This window comes from Ptychodera flava, chromosome 4, assembly GCF_041260155.1.
Source record: "Ptychodera flava strain L36383 chromosome 4, AS_Pfla_20210202, whole genome shotgun sequence".
In the NCBI taxonomy this organism is placed as follows: Eukaryota; Metazoa; Hemichordata; class Enteropneusta; family Ptychoderidae; genus Ptychodera; species Ptychodera flava.
Genome location: NC_091931.1, coordinates 15,819,924 through 15,837,263, shown reverse-complemented (window position 1 = coordinate 15,837,263; position 17,340 = coordinate 15,819,924). Strand labels below are relative to the sequence as shown.

The 17,340-nt window shown below is 37.5% G+C and overlaps 1 protein-coding gene across 4 annotated transcripts in view; it reads right to left on the bottom strand.

Moving 5' to 3' along the window:
* LOC139131001 (putative methyltransferase NSUN7) overlaps positions 1-17,340 on the bottom strand; it is an 85,375-nt gene that overhangs the window by 34,253 nt on the left and 33,782 nt on the right. For all 4 annotated transcript variants that reach the window (XM_070696888.1, XM_070696889.1, XM_070696890.1 and 1 more), the window contains exon 2: positions 12,382-13,023. In XM_070696888.1, coding sequence (XP_070552989.1) covers positions 12,382-12,754 — 373 coding nt within the window. In that variant the 5' untranslated portion in view covers positions 12,755-13,023. The remainder of the gene's footprint in view (positions 1-12,381; positions 13,024-17,340) is intronic.

Sequence of the window (17,340 nt, the reverse complement as noted above, 5' to 3'; positions counted from 1 at the left end):
TTGTAACTTAACATTTGGCAAAACATCTTCAGAATGGTATTAAGTGCTTGGCTTTCTAAAGGGAAAGTTAACTTAGTGTTTCCCTGAAAGCATTAGCAATGTCAAACATTACATATTACTCTGTGTGTCACAGGCCAATGACGCACATACAGGTATTTAATCAGTACTTGGCTATAGTAACAGAAACATTCCACCTGATAAAGAAAATTTTATTCTTCCACTTTTGTTCCTTCAATGCAGCTACAGAGTGAGAAAAAAAACTCACAGAATGATCACTTTAAATGAAATAGGTCTTGTCTTGCGACGAAATCCAATATCGCTATTGTTTAACTGGTATTACACTTTAATTTCAATTTGAAGGCAAGTCTGATGACGTCTTCTCCCATGGAGATTCAATGGCATGTCCTCAGTCAATTGAATATCTCTCTAGGATCTTAGTCAATTGAAACTCTCTAGAATTTTAGTTTCGCTGAAAAAATATTTCCTTTTATCCTGATTTTATCCTGAATATCACAACATCAATGTCTCATGTTGTTCATTCATCTTAGTGAACTTTTGCAAGCCCGTATCCCCTTCCATATACCGATTAAACTCTACACCAACTTTCCCATCATTGATATACATCTAGTGGGAGAAGATTTGGCAGCTAATGACATAAGCTACATCTGCTGCACCAGAAACTGGAAGACTGATTGAGATATACTTTGCGTACAATTTCATATGAACATGGAAAACCTCCACTTGAGTCTCTTATCAAGTCAGAAGAGTGGCTCGGCAATACTTGAAATAGTTTCCTAGCATTTGCAATCTAGAATAAAACGTTCATCATCAAGCATCCGTTAGGCAAGCACTTTCTGGATATCAGCATCTCTGAATTTGTGTCCAGGGTGCATTTAATCCTTCATTTTGTTAAGTTCAACCTGTCCACCCTAAAATACCAGTGCACAGGTCCACAGTCATTCTTTATCATACTGGGTGTGGGCTAAACCATGGAAATGAAAGGGTTGAATTGTTTAGTCCAACTTTTTTGTTTTCTGTGACAAAATTATGGCATGTATGATTGAAATTGGGGGCTCTGAGATTAATCTAGCTGTTTACAATAGTACGACTGGACTTTTGAATATACTGTAGGCAGAACAAAGGGTGTGAGAGGGGAGAGTCCCAAAGTAACGTACACTTTTCCTGTAGGAAATGCTAGGTCTAAAAGGCTTTGGTGGATTTGACAAGTCTGAATTTTTCACATTCCTCTGAATCTGGAGTATCACTAGTTACTGATTTGGCATCTATATAGATATCTGGATCGTGCCATTTAAGTTTGCACTTCTTCCGGACAGAGACTGAAATAAAATATTCTTCTAAAATTTTATGCATGGTCATTTGAAAATTTATGAAAACATTTATGTTCATGTCCTTTTTTTTTCACTCATAATATATATCTCAGTTTTCTTTGGTAGGTGGTCGGTGAGTTTTGACAGGGACAAAGTAGCCTTACCGGGGCTCAGTGTGGTCAATTGTGTGAATTAGCCCACAACAAACACGCATATTCCCCACCTTTGTGTGCCAGCTTAAGGCAGCTTTTGCAAGATGTGTCAAAGTTGCCAAGGTACAACGCCCTTGATGTGCTCTAGAATTTTTTAAAGGTTTCAGAGTCGAGTGAGAAATTTCTTTGACTCGACAGTCCCTGCCCATGTAAAATTTTGTTGACTCAAACAGAACACTTCTCGAGTCTGTGGTGAATTAAATTGGCTTATAAAAGGACATACTGATTGCCCATTCATCTTCTTACAATACTTTTCATGTCAAAACTATCTGATGATTTCTTATACAAGGATACAAAAACCATAATATACACCACACATGGTTTTCAAGTAACCTCACTTGTATGAATGTGATATTTTCTGCTTTAATACTTTTGACATCGAAACCTTTTTTCAAAGAGCACTGCTTCGCGCATATCAGTTTTCACTTCGAGTTTCCACCCAACATGCAACAAGATCAAGCACAAGGATGTATCTTTCACCCAGCTGGCAAACAAGAGCAGGATCTGGTTCCATTTCAAGAATTTGCCAAAAAGTACAATCACATTGAGGATATACTGTAAGTATGATGTTACCAATCTGTACCATGCCCTGAACAGCTGGGGCTTGTCAAGTATGCCGGACAGGGAAACCTACACTGAATTTGCCATGTTGTGAAAATTAAGAACTATACTTATTGAAAAACCCTGACACAATGTCTTTCATGGAAACTACTTCAATGTTTTTGACACATTGATCAGAGCAAGAATTCCAAACCAATATCAGGAGTAACTAACATTGCTACATAGGCTGTGTGGCAATCTAATTCTGAAAACTAACTGTTAATTCTCCTTGACAAGATTATGCAATGGGGGCAATGACCTCGTTAAGGTTACATTATTAAAGACAAAGGACAATTAGTCTAAAAATAAACAGACTAATGGCTACATGCATTCTAGTGTCAACTTTACAAACCATACAGTAAAGAGTCAGGACATGAATTTTGTAAGCATTACTGTACTTGTCAATCATGTTATCTATTTATGTCTGTTTATTTCAGTCTATTGGTGTTGCATTCTACAGCCTTTTCCTGATGTCTGCTTTACACCGACCAATCCCACCTCCTTCCTCATACCTGGGGAAGGGGGGACTTTAATTTTTTGAATTGAAAAACTAAAATCAAATTTATTATTTGAAAAATAATGACAATTATTTCAAAGATAATTTGAAAAATACACCAATATCAGTTACACTTACATAGGTCACACTTGAGATTTTCCTTTGAGTTTCTCTTCATTCCAAAAACAGCATTTAAGGAAAGCTGACAGCCAAACATACTGTGGTGTAAACCACCCACTTGCATGCAACTGTTTTTTAAACCCCTTTGACTACATTGGTTGAGCCCAACTCTATCGTTTTCCATAAGGTAAAGGTGGACCTCTACACAGGAAAACAGGGGTGGAAGGGATTTACGGAGCCAGATCAGCCAGTTGAATATTATACTTTACCAGTTGAGTTGAAATTGAATTATTTAGAATCCAATCATGCGCTCTGCTTTTCTTCTGGTATAAAAACTCATGCCAATGACTTTTTTAATTTGATGCCACTATTCACTACAATTCCTTGACACTCTATTAGTCATCATGTGTTTTCCTTGTTGCCTGGATACGACAAAGCAAATACAAAGTCTTATTTTTTATGTCAAAATAAGTGACTTAGGTAACAGGTGGAGGAAATTGTCCCAATAAAATGTACGACTAACAACACAGAAAATGTCAGAATTTGAAAGAATGCCAATTATGAATTGATTATTTGAATGTATCTGCTACACATGCACATCATATTGGATGTAAACACTGTGAAACTAGAGGGAAATTGGATTATAATGCTGCCAAAGTAAAGGTATTAAAAATTGAATAGCAAAGTAAATGTATGGTAACAAAGACAGATATATAACAAATCACATTATGTGATATCCATAAGATTGATTTCATTAAATCTTTACAGAAAAATTCTCTGTTGTCAGGATACACATTTTAACGTACATACTTCCCACTAGAGTCACTGAGACAAAATCTATGCCATGGTACGTACACATCCACCTGATCCCCCTCGCCGGGAATCCAGATGTTGAACGAATCCTCCAGATTACAAACATTAATTTGAAGATTTCCTTGGAGAATTGTTCAACTGCTGATATTAATATGGCAACCGATTATACACAGAACACGACATGTGTTGAACAGAAAAACAAAACCAAACAAAAACAGTGTTTACTTGGAGATTACTAAACAAAGCATTCGCAATACTGAAGTAATATAGGCACATAAACAGGGAACAAATGCTATAAAATATTTCTGAGGAAATTTGAACAGCCTTAAAAAGGATGTGTCACTTGTTATAATTAATGTATGAAGTAATTATGGTACATTAGAAAAGTCATCTACGAGGATACAATGAAGTCATAGGTGAAAACATCTATAGACTATACAGTGAAGGTATGTTGATGACTATGGGAAATATTTATTGCTTAAAACAACACTTGCATCAGCTATTTTTAAGAAGGTATGACTCATATTACTTGGAATATATGTGAAACTTACCTTGAAAACTGGTCAGTTAAATCACAAATACCGTATGATCAATGATATCAATAATTTGGTTGATCTGAAACTACCTGGGCAAGGCCCACATACTTACAGTGACCATAAAACTGACTCTGGTGTGTCTTAAAAAATATGGCGATTTACCGTAAGCCTTGGGTTTTAAATTCTAGACAATCAGAAACCACTGACTGTTGTTGTAGGTTGCATAATCTGAAACCAACTGCTACACTCTAGATAATGATCTCTTTTTCTGCAGTGAAGTTATCAAAGTGATAATATTATCTACAGGGGAACACCAAGGCTTTTTGTCTGTTGGGAGTCATTTCCAATTTAAGTCATAAGTATGATTCTTCTTTCTTAGCCCAATCACATGATACGTTATCAATGTAGAAGAGTTTTGGAGCTCTCACAATTTGTGACATCAAAGGCAGATGGGTCAAGATAAGCCAGAAGGTATGAGAGTTAAAACTCAAACAGGGCCACATATGCTGCAAATTGAAATACAACTTTTTGCTGATTAAAACTGAACTGTCTAGGTGTCTTCATACTGTAATATGATAAAAATGTTAAAATGAGTTGGTGAATCTGGATTGCTGTGTGATGGAAATCATTAGAAATTGAACAATTTAAAGCTTTTCTGCAGCCATTTACTTGTAATAGAATGCATTCTCCAATTTCTACCAATGTTTAATGTCACAAGGTATCAATTTCCATTTTTCTACAGAACAAGATTTTTTAACATGAATCCCAGAACTTTATTTTTTACAAGCACTTTTCAAACAATTTTTGAACCTACAGCATGCTACTAATGGATGGATGGAATGGAATTATTCATGATCATTATACACGCAATCAACTGAAAGTTCAACTTTGACTCTATTCTTTCCACACCTATCTAATCACATAAGATTCTGACCCACCCCCTCCCCCTCCCCTTCAAGGCTGTACTGTATATTGCATTCTGCATTAGACACTGCATCTTCAGACTGATTACTTAAACCTTAAAGAAGATACTGCATATCCACGTGTTGAAGAGATAGCCAAATATCCTTCATTGCTGGTGATAGAGAGAGATAAAGGATTTGATAAAGTTATCACTGCAGTTCATCCCTGTGAGATTAGCCAGATTAAAAGCATTTGCCTGACAATTTCCCAGCCTAGATCACTGAAATATTTGCATATTCACTGATTTATTTCCACTGCAACCTGCTGTCCATTTCACTTTTGCCTGACTTATCTCCCCAATCTTCCAACATCAGTGCAATTACATCACTGAATTGTTAATTTCATCATTCGTCACATGATCAGCATGTGTCAATATCAACTTCTATCTCTCAACCCATGACCATTTCTTAATTATTCATTCAACACCCCATCAATTTTAATTTTGCAAGGGTTTCTATTGCCTTTATGAATATGAATATTGGTTCGATTAAACTTTAGCATTAAAATAATTCTCAAAACTGATTTCCTATGATTATGGTTGCCTTTGATATATATACATATGTGCATGTGTGTGTGTGTATATATATGTATATATTACACACACACATATATACACACAATCGTAGTTGCCTTTGATACACAGTACTGTATATACATCTTTCTAGCTATATACATACATAAACATAGTACATACAAACATACATACACACACACGTTTTTTACAATTATACGTGCAATTATTGAAACAGTTGTGTGATGGACAGGTCCTCTGAGTAAGACTGCTGTAAATGCAGTAAGAATACCATTTCTACTGTGTGATACAATACAAGTTGTACCATCAAACCCAAGGCTGTCCTGTTAAAACTTCTAAACTCCCCATCCCTGGGCTGCACAATCAGCTTATATAGCTATAGCCTGGCTCAACTCAATGGAAGAGAGAGAATTTACTCTGTAGCTCTTGGGGAAAACACCTGAAAAGTCGGATTTTATTTCTTTTAAATTTTTACAGATTCACTAGATCTGTCAAGTAATCTGTTTAGCATGTGTATAGCCAGCAATACACCTGAAACCAACTTACAGAATGCAGAATGCCCGCAAGAGTTGGTCTTTCAATATTCCATTGCCTCTCAAGATGAATTTCAATTCATTGAAAGTGGAAATGTCTAATGTTTACACTCTCTCTTTTATTCTGGATATTGACAACAACCATTAGTATTGGGACTTTATACTGTATACACCAGCAAAACTTTTGCAAAGTTTGACTGCAGAAGGATCAGTATAGATTTCTTTTATGTATACATACATATTACATGTGCCCATGTACATGTATGAATGGCATTACAGAAGCACACTGTCAAGTAACTAGTATTAAAAGAATGCATATGTGTGTTTTTTTCATGTGAAAATTCTACTTCAATTATGTCTTGGTAACAGTATCACAAAGATTTAACCTCTGTTCAGCATACATGTACGTGTAAACCGGTACCCACAACACTGGCCCTGGGGATTAAAAACCCAAAAAACTTTAGCTCTGAAAATCGGCAACAAAGGGCTTTAAATCTTTATGAGACACTTTTAGCGGTTGCTAAGGAGTTGGTAATGAGACACAGCACTATGACAACAGCTAACGCACAGCTTGTTGTGTTTTCTGTCATGTTGTCCCCGGCTGTGAACTGGTGGTTAATGAACTCCAGGCTAGAAGTTTTAAGGAATCAGGTTTCTTTCAAAGTCTCCAGGAGGTACAATGTGACCCATTCAAGGAGAGCTAGTGTTTCCTCAGCAATCAAGGAGGTTTGCCCGATGAGGTCACCGAAGCAAACGGTTCGGTCAACACTTGCTGCCCTTTGAGTTTCATTCAGTTGACGCGGCCCACCGGTGTGAAAGAGGGTTCACACTGGTGTGGTCCGGCCTTGCGTATAAAAACAAAACCGTAAACAATGCCCATTTCATCTCAGCAGTTTCAATTCTTTAGAGTGATCAAGTGAGATCACATGAACCATTTCAACTTTGCCTTGTTTTATCTAGCCAGGAAATGAAGAACTCAATATGCTTATACCCTATTACAGAATTCAACACATGTCATGTGAACAAGCCACATCGCAGGCAAACTTTCTTTCATTTTGATTTGCTCAAACACTCTTTATATAAACTTTCTCAGTCACACATTTATAAACAAGAATTACAGAATGAATTGACCTTTTTAAGCAACTGGCTCATGATAATCCCAACAACATGCGGTACACACATTACAGGCTGATTTTATGGGATACACATTGGCTCTGGGTTTCAAGTTCTAAATATCAAGTGTTTCTGGAAAAGACAAAGAATTGATTTGTTAACAGGACGTGTGACGTTCACCCTATGTCAACAAAAGCATGAGTGGTAAACAAGCGACAACTTTTTCCCTTCACTTCAGATTATTGTCAGAGATCTCGTTGCATCTAAGTTCAACTGGCAGCTAGAGACAATCCAGTTAAAAAGATGTTTGCATAATGTTCAATTAGCTAGGGAATCCTACCAATTTATCTCCTGGAGATGGCCCAGATTTGGATATGTAAGGGTAGCTCAAACCCTAACTGGGACCGCCAACTGGGACTCCCAGTTGGCTTAAAATGCACTCTGGGACCGGTCCCAGTTCACTTCTTGGACTGGTCCCAGTTGGCCTCTGGGACCGGTCCCAGTTGGCTTCCAGGACCAGTCCCAGTTGGCTTCAAATTAACTCTAGGACAGCGGCCGCGGTCCTAGTTGGCCTCCAGGATCAGTTCCAGTACACTTCAAGGACACATCCAATTTGTGAACTGGGACCACTATGAAAAAACCCAGTTACTGGTACTTATACTAACAATCTGTTAACTAATGTTTTCATCTTTTTACTCTGCCATAATCGTAGGTATACGCCACATTTAATAGATCCCAACTATTAAGGCCAAAGTAATTTAATTCTTTGTTTTGTCTGTGTGCACATACTAGGGTTTTTCTACTGCCAATGGCTTGAATAGGATCTTACTGAGTAGCTTTCCTGTTACTAAATTTCACATCTTGTAGTATAACTTATGATGATCACGATGAAAGGAAGTTTCTGATGATTTTGATAGACACTTATGTTGTTACATGGAAATAATCAAGAAAATATAAGGTGTGTTTTGATTTTCTTGTATGTGTTTTAGTACTGCCTTCCCGCTCATGTTTTGAAACATTTGAGTGGGCGCGCTAAACAAAGAATTTGATTACTTTGGCCTTACTGCGATGTACTCATTCTTAGCACTAGTAAGTCCTGTGCTATGTGTGTGTTGAAATCTTACTGCACGGATCACGTTGATAGAGAGACTGTGTACTGAAGCAGATGAAAAAGGAGATGAAAATAACTATGCAAGACTAGCAATTAACTCATCAAGGCTTTCATTACATTAAAAACAGCAAACAAAACATTTAACGTAAACCCGCTGTGTTTTAATAGAATTGCAATTCACTTGCAGTATATGACTGATATCTTAATTTGGACCTAGTTATATTTCTGAACAGATAGACACAAATAGGAGAGGGGCAACCATTAGTGCATGCATGTACTGTTACAGCAGAATCATTTCATTGTTATGCGAGGAAAAAATAGACATCAATGAGGTGATAACAGTCCATTACATTTTAAGACAAAGGGTTTTGAATACATATACAAGTCAACAACATGCACTGCTTCAAAACTTCATTGACAGCTAGTAGCTATATGTAGTATATGCTGTCTCAGTGTTTCTATTTCAGTCTGTATGTCTGTCATAGCTCTATGGAGCTACGAGTCCAGAATTGAAATGAGACCTGACTGTCCTTGAATGAAACTGGGAGATGTTAGCTTTCCCACACAAAAAACATAATTTTCACAACAGCACAGAGAATATGAATAAAACAAGTGCATACAATTGCTACAAAAGGCATATAGTGGGATGGGAAACTTCTTTCCCATTAATATATAATGGTTTCGTCATTACAGCATGGAGGTACCTTACCTCCATGGTACAGTTCATTAGATACTGTGTTTCCCAGCAATCATAATGGTCCCAGTTCACTTCTGGGACCAGTCCTAGAGGCCAACTGGGACCGGTCCCAGTTCGCTTCTGGGACCGGTCCCAGAAGTGAACTGGGACCGGTCCCAGAAGTGAACTGGGACCGGTCCCAGAGTGCATTTTAAGCCAACTGGGAGTCCCAGTTGGCGGTCCCAGTTGGGGGTTTGAGCTACTCTTACCATGGAGGTAGGAAGAGACTCCATGCTCTTACATACCTCCCAGATTTGGATATACTTGATCATATCTTGGTGATTATCTGTACTGATGTAACTGTCATGGCCTTATGAGTGTTAATTGAAACATCAAATATTGACTTGCATCGTGAGGTACCTTTATCAGCGAGTTTCACTGTAAGTTCATCAACATTTGTACCTGGCAAACCATGCCAGCAGTGACAGACGTCACAAAGTTGTGGCAGACTTGTAAACATACCGTAATTCACACCTATATGTAATGTATTTCCTTGCTTTCAATTTTTGTATGTACCGGTAATTGCTCTTTCCCATTTTAACTTTCTGAGCACGCCATGACAAGATAAAATTCCTAAAAGACCAAACACAAAGTGTAAGAGTGTGACCACACACCCTGTTAACAGTTTTTCCACACTACTGCTGGTTGGCATGCGAGGAAACAGCTACCTTGTTTGGATCGTGGAGATACGCAAGCGCGTCATAAAAAACGTACGTTGCCCGCTATACGTTCAAAGTGATTTACGTCAATTGGGCTCTCTTGCACGTAATTTGCCAATAACGAGTGCTCATTCATTGATAAGGTTTTTAGCATGACAGTGGGCTATTCAGACAGGCAAATCATTTGACTGTGCGTTTGTCCATGTCTAAGGGTTTCAACACCCAGGCGTAAGCACAAAAGAACACAAAGAGACCTAAAATACACCAGGATGTGACAACGTCCGAGCATCAAAGGGGACAGGGCGTGAAGACATAGTGAACAGCGGAGTGACTCTGATCTTAACCCTCTCTCTCTTAACCTGATTATTTATCTCTGAAGTGGGGTGGTGACTTTTCTACAATAATTTTTCCCCCTGTCTTTTGTCACCGCGTCCGCATCAAACGGTTTTGTTTACGGTGTTTTCGCAGAACAGCTCTGAAGTGGCTTACCTGAGTGAGTGAGGGTTTGTTGACAATGCTGATTTGTATCAGGGTGGAAAGTGCGAAAAGTATTCAAAGCGTTTTATTCCTACATAAAACCGTAAGGACTGCAATCAAGCTCTGAGCATGAACCAGTGGTGACCTTCAACTGATATTGTGTGTCTAACATCTCAAAGCTTTACTATAAAATGTCTAGTAGACATTAACAGGCAAAAATTTCGATTTCTGGAAAAAATTTGATGCCAGTGTAAACAGCTTAATCAATTAACCTTGTCATTCCAAGTCCATGTCCAAAATTTTACAGGACACTGAATACATTTGTGAGTTTGTTGAAGTTTCGTTTGATAAAGGGTTAATTGTGACGTAAGATACATTATTTTGCTTTTACAGCTTTGGACCGATATTGGCCAAGGCCTCGGTGAAAATTAAGGCCACTGACTCTGCAAAGCGTCAACTGTAAAATGTGCAGGAATTAATAATTATTATAGCAGCTATAATAATTATTAATTGTTAAACAATTTCAATGTACGGTCTTGACTATTATTGAGTTCCTGGGTGGAGGTTTTATTTATCTCGTAATGACACTAATTATATGCATAATTTATTCGTTGTACTTTATATTTAATCATTGTCAGTCATCAATTTCAAAGGACATCAACTGAATATGACATGCCATTTATTCCTTTCCATTCCCCAAGAAAAAAAATCATAATAATAAAAATTAAAATTGTGTGAAATTTTGTGTCTGGTAAATGAAAACCCTGCAGCCATGCATGAAACGTAATACAAAGGACGACTCTACATATTTTGAGATTGACAAGAAACACTGATCAGCATACAGTACCGACTTGGCCATTGTGAAAAACAGACAAGATTAGCACCTATTGCTCTTCATTGTTGTCTACTAAAGTGTACACTGTCGATATGATTGTATGGACTTATCTAAAGAAGGACAAAAAAACAAAAAATACCGATATAATGACACAAAGATATAAAATAGACCATGATAACATTACAGTATCCAATGGTGACCGGCTGATCCCAGCATATCATAACAATTGCAGTCTTTGATCTTTCCACCATATCAAATGACAAAGCGGCTGGCTACCCAGTATGAATAAATGTAAAACTATCTTTTCATAGATAAATTCTAGACTTTAAAATAAAGATATCCATGTCCTTTAGAACATGAACAATGCAGTTTTGATTTGAAAAAAAGGTCAAAAGTTGAATTCAACGCAGGCGTTTTATCACATTCTTGATTATTCCGGGTAGAATGTTCATATTTCATTACAGAGACATATTGAAAAGTGTTAATAAAAAACTACTCTTGTTTCACCCCGTCAATCCCAAAGTTGAGACATCTTTTTACATTTTTTTCACATTTTCTGTAGTAAAAGGTTTCCAGTGGGTCAATAAAAAGATAATTACATTCTTCATAGGGACAAAGACTGAGACAGTCTCAGGTCCTTGAGAAATACGCAAGGGTGTAAACCCATTGAATAATCCCTGACAGCTTGGTAGAAACCAGCACTCGCCAACTCTTGTTTACTGTCAATGAAACTCCACACCAGCGACACACTCACGGACACAAAAGGGTGAAAGTTTGGTAAACGTGAGTAAATTGAATAGCTTGGGCTATAAAGAAGGGGGAGAGAAAAACGGTATGCAGTTCTGGGTCCCTGAACATTGGTTATTGCTGAATTCGGTTGACAAGTGCCATGGGTTCTATTTAACTTACGTACGATAAGCTCATGTAGGCTACACTTCTATTATTAACAGCAAACATTCAAACTTAGATGCGGCACCAGGCTGGAAGAATGCACATAATACCCGTGCACTCAGATTAGATTGATCATGCTGGGAGACCGGAGAAATTCCAAGAGAAGCAAATATTTCCTCAGAAATGTCATTCTGAATATTGGCTGTCAGAGGCTGGTGCATAACTGAGGGGCATTATATACGTCACAATCGAAATTATTTCGAAAAGTTTTAACTTTGACACGTACGACACATGTCGTACTTTTGTGTATGTATCCAGGAAGAAAGGAATGACTTCAGTGTTGTATGTATGAGTCAGCTGGACAACGGGACTGTACACAAAGTGAACTGGATGTATGGGACAAAATCCAAATGAATGAAGACTTACATTTCAGAGTGGCAAAAGCCAGATCGTAGACGTGTCTTCTGTATTTCTCTTCATTGGGTGGGATCTGGGGAGGCTTGGCGTCTTGACACCAGTTGTCGGAGTCTGACAGTCGCTCCGACTTGGTCTGGGGCTTCAAACTAGCAAAGAGTTGGCTGGCGTAGAGGTAGATCCCGTGGTTGGCATCTCGGCCGTTGGGCTGAGAGATGTGCTGGAAACTTTGTGAGCGCCGCTCATTCTCCTGAAAGTTGCCCTCCACATCTTTCTCCTTCAGCACGGCTATGGGTACTGAGTCCGCTCGATTGATACCGTTTAACGTGGACATCATCGTAGCAGTGTGGCCGAATGATGAACGGCTCTCCGTGTACACAGACATGGTTATCTCTCTGTCTCTATGTTTATATAGTTCTGTGTACTCAGTTCACTATTACAGCCTTCTACAAATATTTCTCTGATTATTTCTGTAATCTCATTGGTCAATTGTACCGCTTCAATTGAGCTGGCAGGCTGGGGACTTCACCATTTACTTGTAGGGGTGTGCTGTCAACTTTTTCAGCCAGTGGCTGTGATTACACCATCAGTGACGGACAGTGACAGTGGGCTGGCTTGGAGGCTGTTTGGTGCGGACACGTTTCACTGGAGTTTCTGCAAAGAGAAAAAAGGATCACCTTTTTTATGAATGATTCTGTTGACCTTCAAGAATGATACAATGTATATTGTCATACAATGCGTCTTTCAATGAACAATGTACTATGGTAGTGTGAAGGCTACCGTTATCAGACAATGTCAAAAAGATCACTTTATTGAAAGTCATTGTCCCAGCTTTGCTATTAAAAAGACCTGAGTGAAAGACAAGACTAATAAAAAAAATCTAATAAAGGAACAAAAATGGCATGACACCTCTGCCTTGACATTTTAATTCAACCACACAGGCGGGAGACAATATGGTCAAAAATCTATCTGAATCACAGCCCGCCACTCTGACAGTTACTGTCTAACCCGCAAGCTGAATGGGTATGTCCCACGCTTTGCGGGTGTGTGGTTACACTCAGTGACAGGACTGAGTTAGTGCTGATTTATGGATCTGTAACACTGTCCCATTCCACACCACAGGAATGTCCCCATGGTGTCCCTTGGGCGACCCCCCTCCTTGTAATTGACCCCTCACCTCTCTGATGACAGATACTTGACCCGCTTTTGTTTGGTCTCCAGCCTTGTTAGAGTGCTAAACCAAGTCATGAATTGGTTGGTTGGTAACTATTTGTTGTTTTTCCTTCAGGGCCCCTCAATTCGACACATGGGGCTTAACACACAAATTAACGCATTTCCTTACATGCTTGGATAAATACAAACTTTGTCCATGCCGCATGACTGCAGCAGTTAAATACTAGTACCATGGAATGGAAAATGAGTTTTTTATTCCAAATCAGAAACTGGGATCCACTTTTCAGGTGCATTTTTTCTGCGGACCTAAATTGACATGTTGCTACAAATTTAATAAGCAAATTATCAAAAAGTAACTGAAATTTAAAATGTTATACTTTCAAAATCAAGCTTTCCATTCAACCTTCACTGATCAACCAATAGCTCGAGTTCCTTGAAAAATACACCTGATGTGACTGAATGTCCTAAAGTTGTATATTTCCAGCCCATTCATGAAGAGAATTTGAAATTTTTGTTTTTTGCATTCAGAGGGTCAATATCACATGATTACAATAAAAGTTAAATTCAGTCTAAATTAAATTCAGGGCCATTTTAAAGCTCCGGGAGGAAGAAAAGATTTCAGCGCCTTATTTAATTGAAAATTTAATTTTTATCCATAGAGTAAACACAGGGATAGCGGCCATTTTGAAACTCAAATATTGGTAAATCTTGGTTAATTTGTTTCTCTAGTACCAAATTTGTGCAGTGACCCACAAGTTTTTCTCTCGATTTTGAAAGAGAATGGTTGAAAGTTGCTTTGACGCAGGTTTGGGCAAAAGTTTCAGTCTACATTTTTGAGGCACATTCTAACCTTAACATGTACTAGCTGAACATGACACGCCGGGATTTCTGAGTTTCTTTTACCTTGAAGCTTATTTATCAATTTACGGCACACAAAAAAAAGGCCACTTTACATCAATTATGGCTTTTGCAAAGGGGACACATCAGGTTTCCCTTCTTTAAATCAGAGAAGTAAAAAGGAAATTCAGCCGTACAGTTGAATATTGCGAGGTATAAATGCACTGACGTAGTTAATTTCCAACCCAATAAAAAAGAGTGTAATACGGAACCACAGATCTATGAAAGAAAACAATACGTTTAATGCAGATTGAGGTGACCGTTAACATTCACATTTCAACTTTTTTTATCTTAGGTCGTGCTAGGTGTTCATGAAATTAAGTCATTGAGCCTTAAAAAGTGATATTCTAAATGCTATTCACAACACAAAAATATCCTCTATATTTTCTGAACACTACCTGCAAAATCTGTTTGACTGGGATATACATTAACCCCTTTTAACCTTTCACTAGGGATACACAGCAGTTTGAAATAGCTTTATTGTCAGACTGATTCAGGACCCACTAACCAATGTGCTGTCATATAAATGTACCCACACCGATAAAAAATAATAAAATCTATAATTATACAGATATAATCTTCTACCGATACTGATTCAAGACCTATTAACCAATCTGTTGTCATATACCTATACCTATAAAAACTAAATAATGTATACACCGGCCCATATACAGATAGCGAAGAATTTTATTATTGATTCTACTCTATTCTTCAGTACACACACTACAATTTAATACTTCACAGCTGCTGTTTAATTTACCATACAGCACTCCTCACACAGTGCGTTTTCAGTGGAAGCAGCCATACACTGTGCAACAGACAGGCTCCATAGTTTAAAATTCAGCTCCATTCCGAGCATCATCACTGACACTTTGCCCTTTCCAGTTATCGCACGGACAAAACCCCATAAAGCATGTCTTTTCATGATCGGTGTTTGCCTTGCTAATTCAACATGTCGTTTCTCCTTACCAAATTACAGCAAAATTGCATTTATTATTTGGTCTCCCCTGGCAACCATTTCCTGTTCCACATGATGTTTTATTTGATTATTCAGGGCATTTTGGAACCTGCGGAAAAGGTTGTCTGTTATGAAAGCAATCTCACCATTTACGCACAGGACGAGGATGGATAATTTTGAGGTATGTCTTTATATGTGATGAATGAAAAAAGTGCAGAACAGACTCATCACACTTCAATACATATATCACTTTTCACTATTTTCTGATTCTGAAATTAATTGTTAACATTATAATTTGACAGGTGCAAAGTCATTCTTGTAAAACTTCATTAGAATATGAAAAAAAAAATTTAAAAAGACATCAAAGTTTTGCATTTAAAGGGGTATATGCTGTTACTTTTAATAACATTTTTATTACTTCAACAAAACAAGCATACCATCTAATTCTTTTCCCTGTATGCTGAAATACAAAGTACTCTGTTAGCTGTCTGCCTTATTTTCAAGAATATGCATTCTGTACAATATACGCAGGTTTTCTTGACAAGCAAATTCTGATCCAGACTAATATTCACTCAACAATAAAATTGAAAGTTACGTACAGGCTGTGTTGCACAAACTGAACACCAGACAGTTTAGACATGGTTTTGGGAGTACAATAACACACTTTTTCTCAAACAGAAAAAAAATCTACTTGAAAAATTACAGTTAGTTGATCTCTAACCCCTTCACCATGGTTTGGCCCAAAACCATCATTATGGCCCAAGGTTCCACGAACCCAACTCCATCTTCATTTTTTCAAGTGTATGACGGCCAAATTTCACCCACACTGCATCTATGAGTCTGACATTATATTAGGACTTTTCAGAATATTTCAAAAAGACATGATTGCACACACACTTGTTCACTAATCAAACAATTTACTGTAAACAGATACGGCACGCAACACCGACAAAACAGCGGTATCAAATTATGTACTGAGCATTGTACATAAATTATTCATAGTCTTTTACAATATAAGTGAGACAAATATCATTTACTGTTTGCCTTTGCTTCATTTGAAGGCATTCAATGCGATCCACTTGAAACTTGATGCAGTGGAAACAAAAGGCCATAACAATGCAAGTAAAGCCACTGCTGAAATAGAACCTGTTGTTTTTACTTTCTCATCAGTGGTGCCTTATTTGCTTCAGCTGAAAATAATGATCCGAAAAAAGCGTTTTATGCCCGAACACAAACACTGTAACCAACAGAGCAACAAACCATGACACTATGATGTCTGTATTTGTTGTACGCATACTGCACATCATAGCGGAGAAAGATCGGCAAAGTAAAAGATGTCTTCTGACTTGTCGCCAAGAATTTATTCTTGAACTTGATTGACGTATGATATCAATTTGACAAGCATTTGATATTGATATTAAACTTTAAGGATATTTGCATACTGAGACTGGCAAATTTGACTCTTGCCAATTGATAACACTGAAAATTGCAGGAAAAAACCACCTTGATGGCTGTCATATTTACAAATAATATAATACAAATTTTCACCCAGCCTGATGAAAAAATTAAATTCAGCGGTCTGATAAAATTTTAAAATTGCGCTCTATTTGAAGAGTTATATCATTAATTAAATTTATGCCTGTAAAGGATACTATTTATGTAAAAACGCTGGCTCAGTAATTTTCCATTCTTTCAACTTTGCAGCCATCATATTCTTATAGATTGTAATTGAACTTAAAAAGGACGATCAAAAAAATAAAGGATGCAAAGAAATACAATTACTATCAACTTTACTGATTTGTACATGTACATCCTTCAAACCTGAATTAAAATACAGATATTGATCTGTCTGATGACTTTTGTTTAAATGCAGATATAAATTATCTTACATTGTGAAAATTATAAACGATTTTGTTTGGTGGGTTGTTTTTGGGAATAAACCA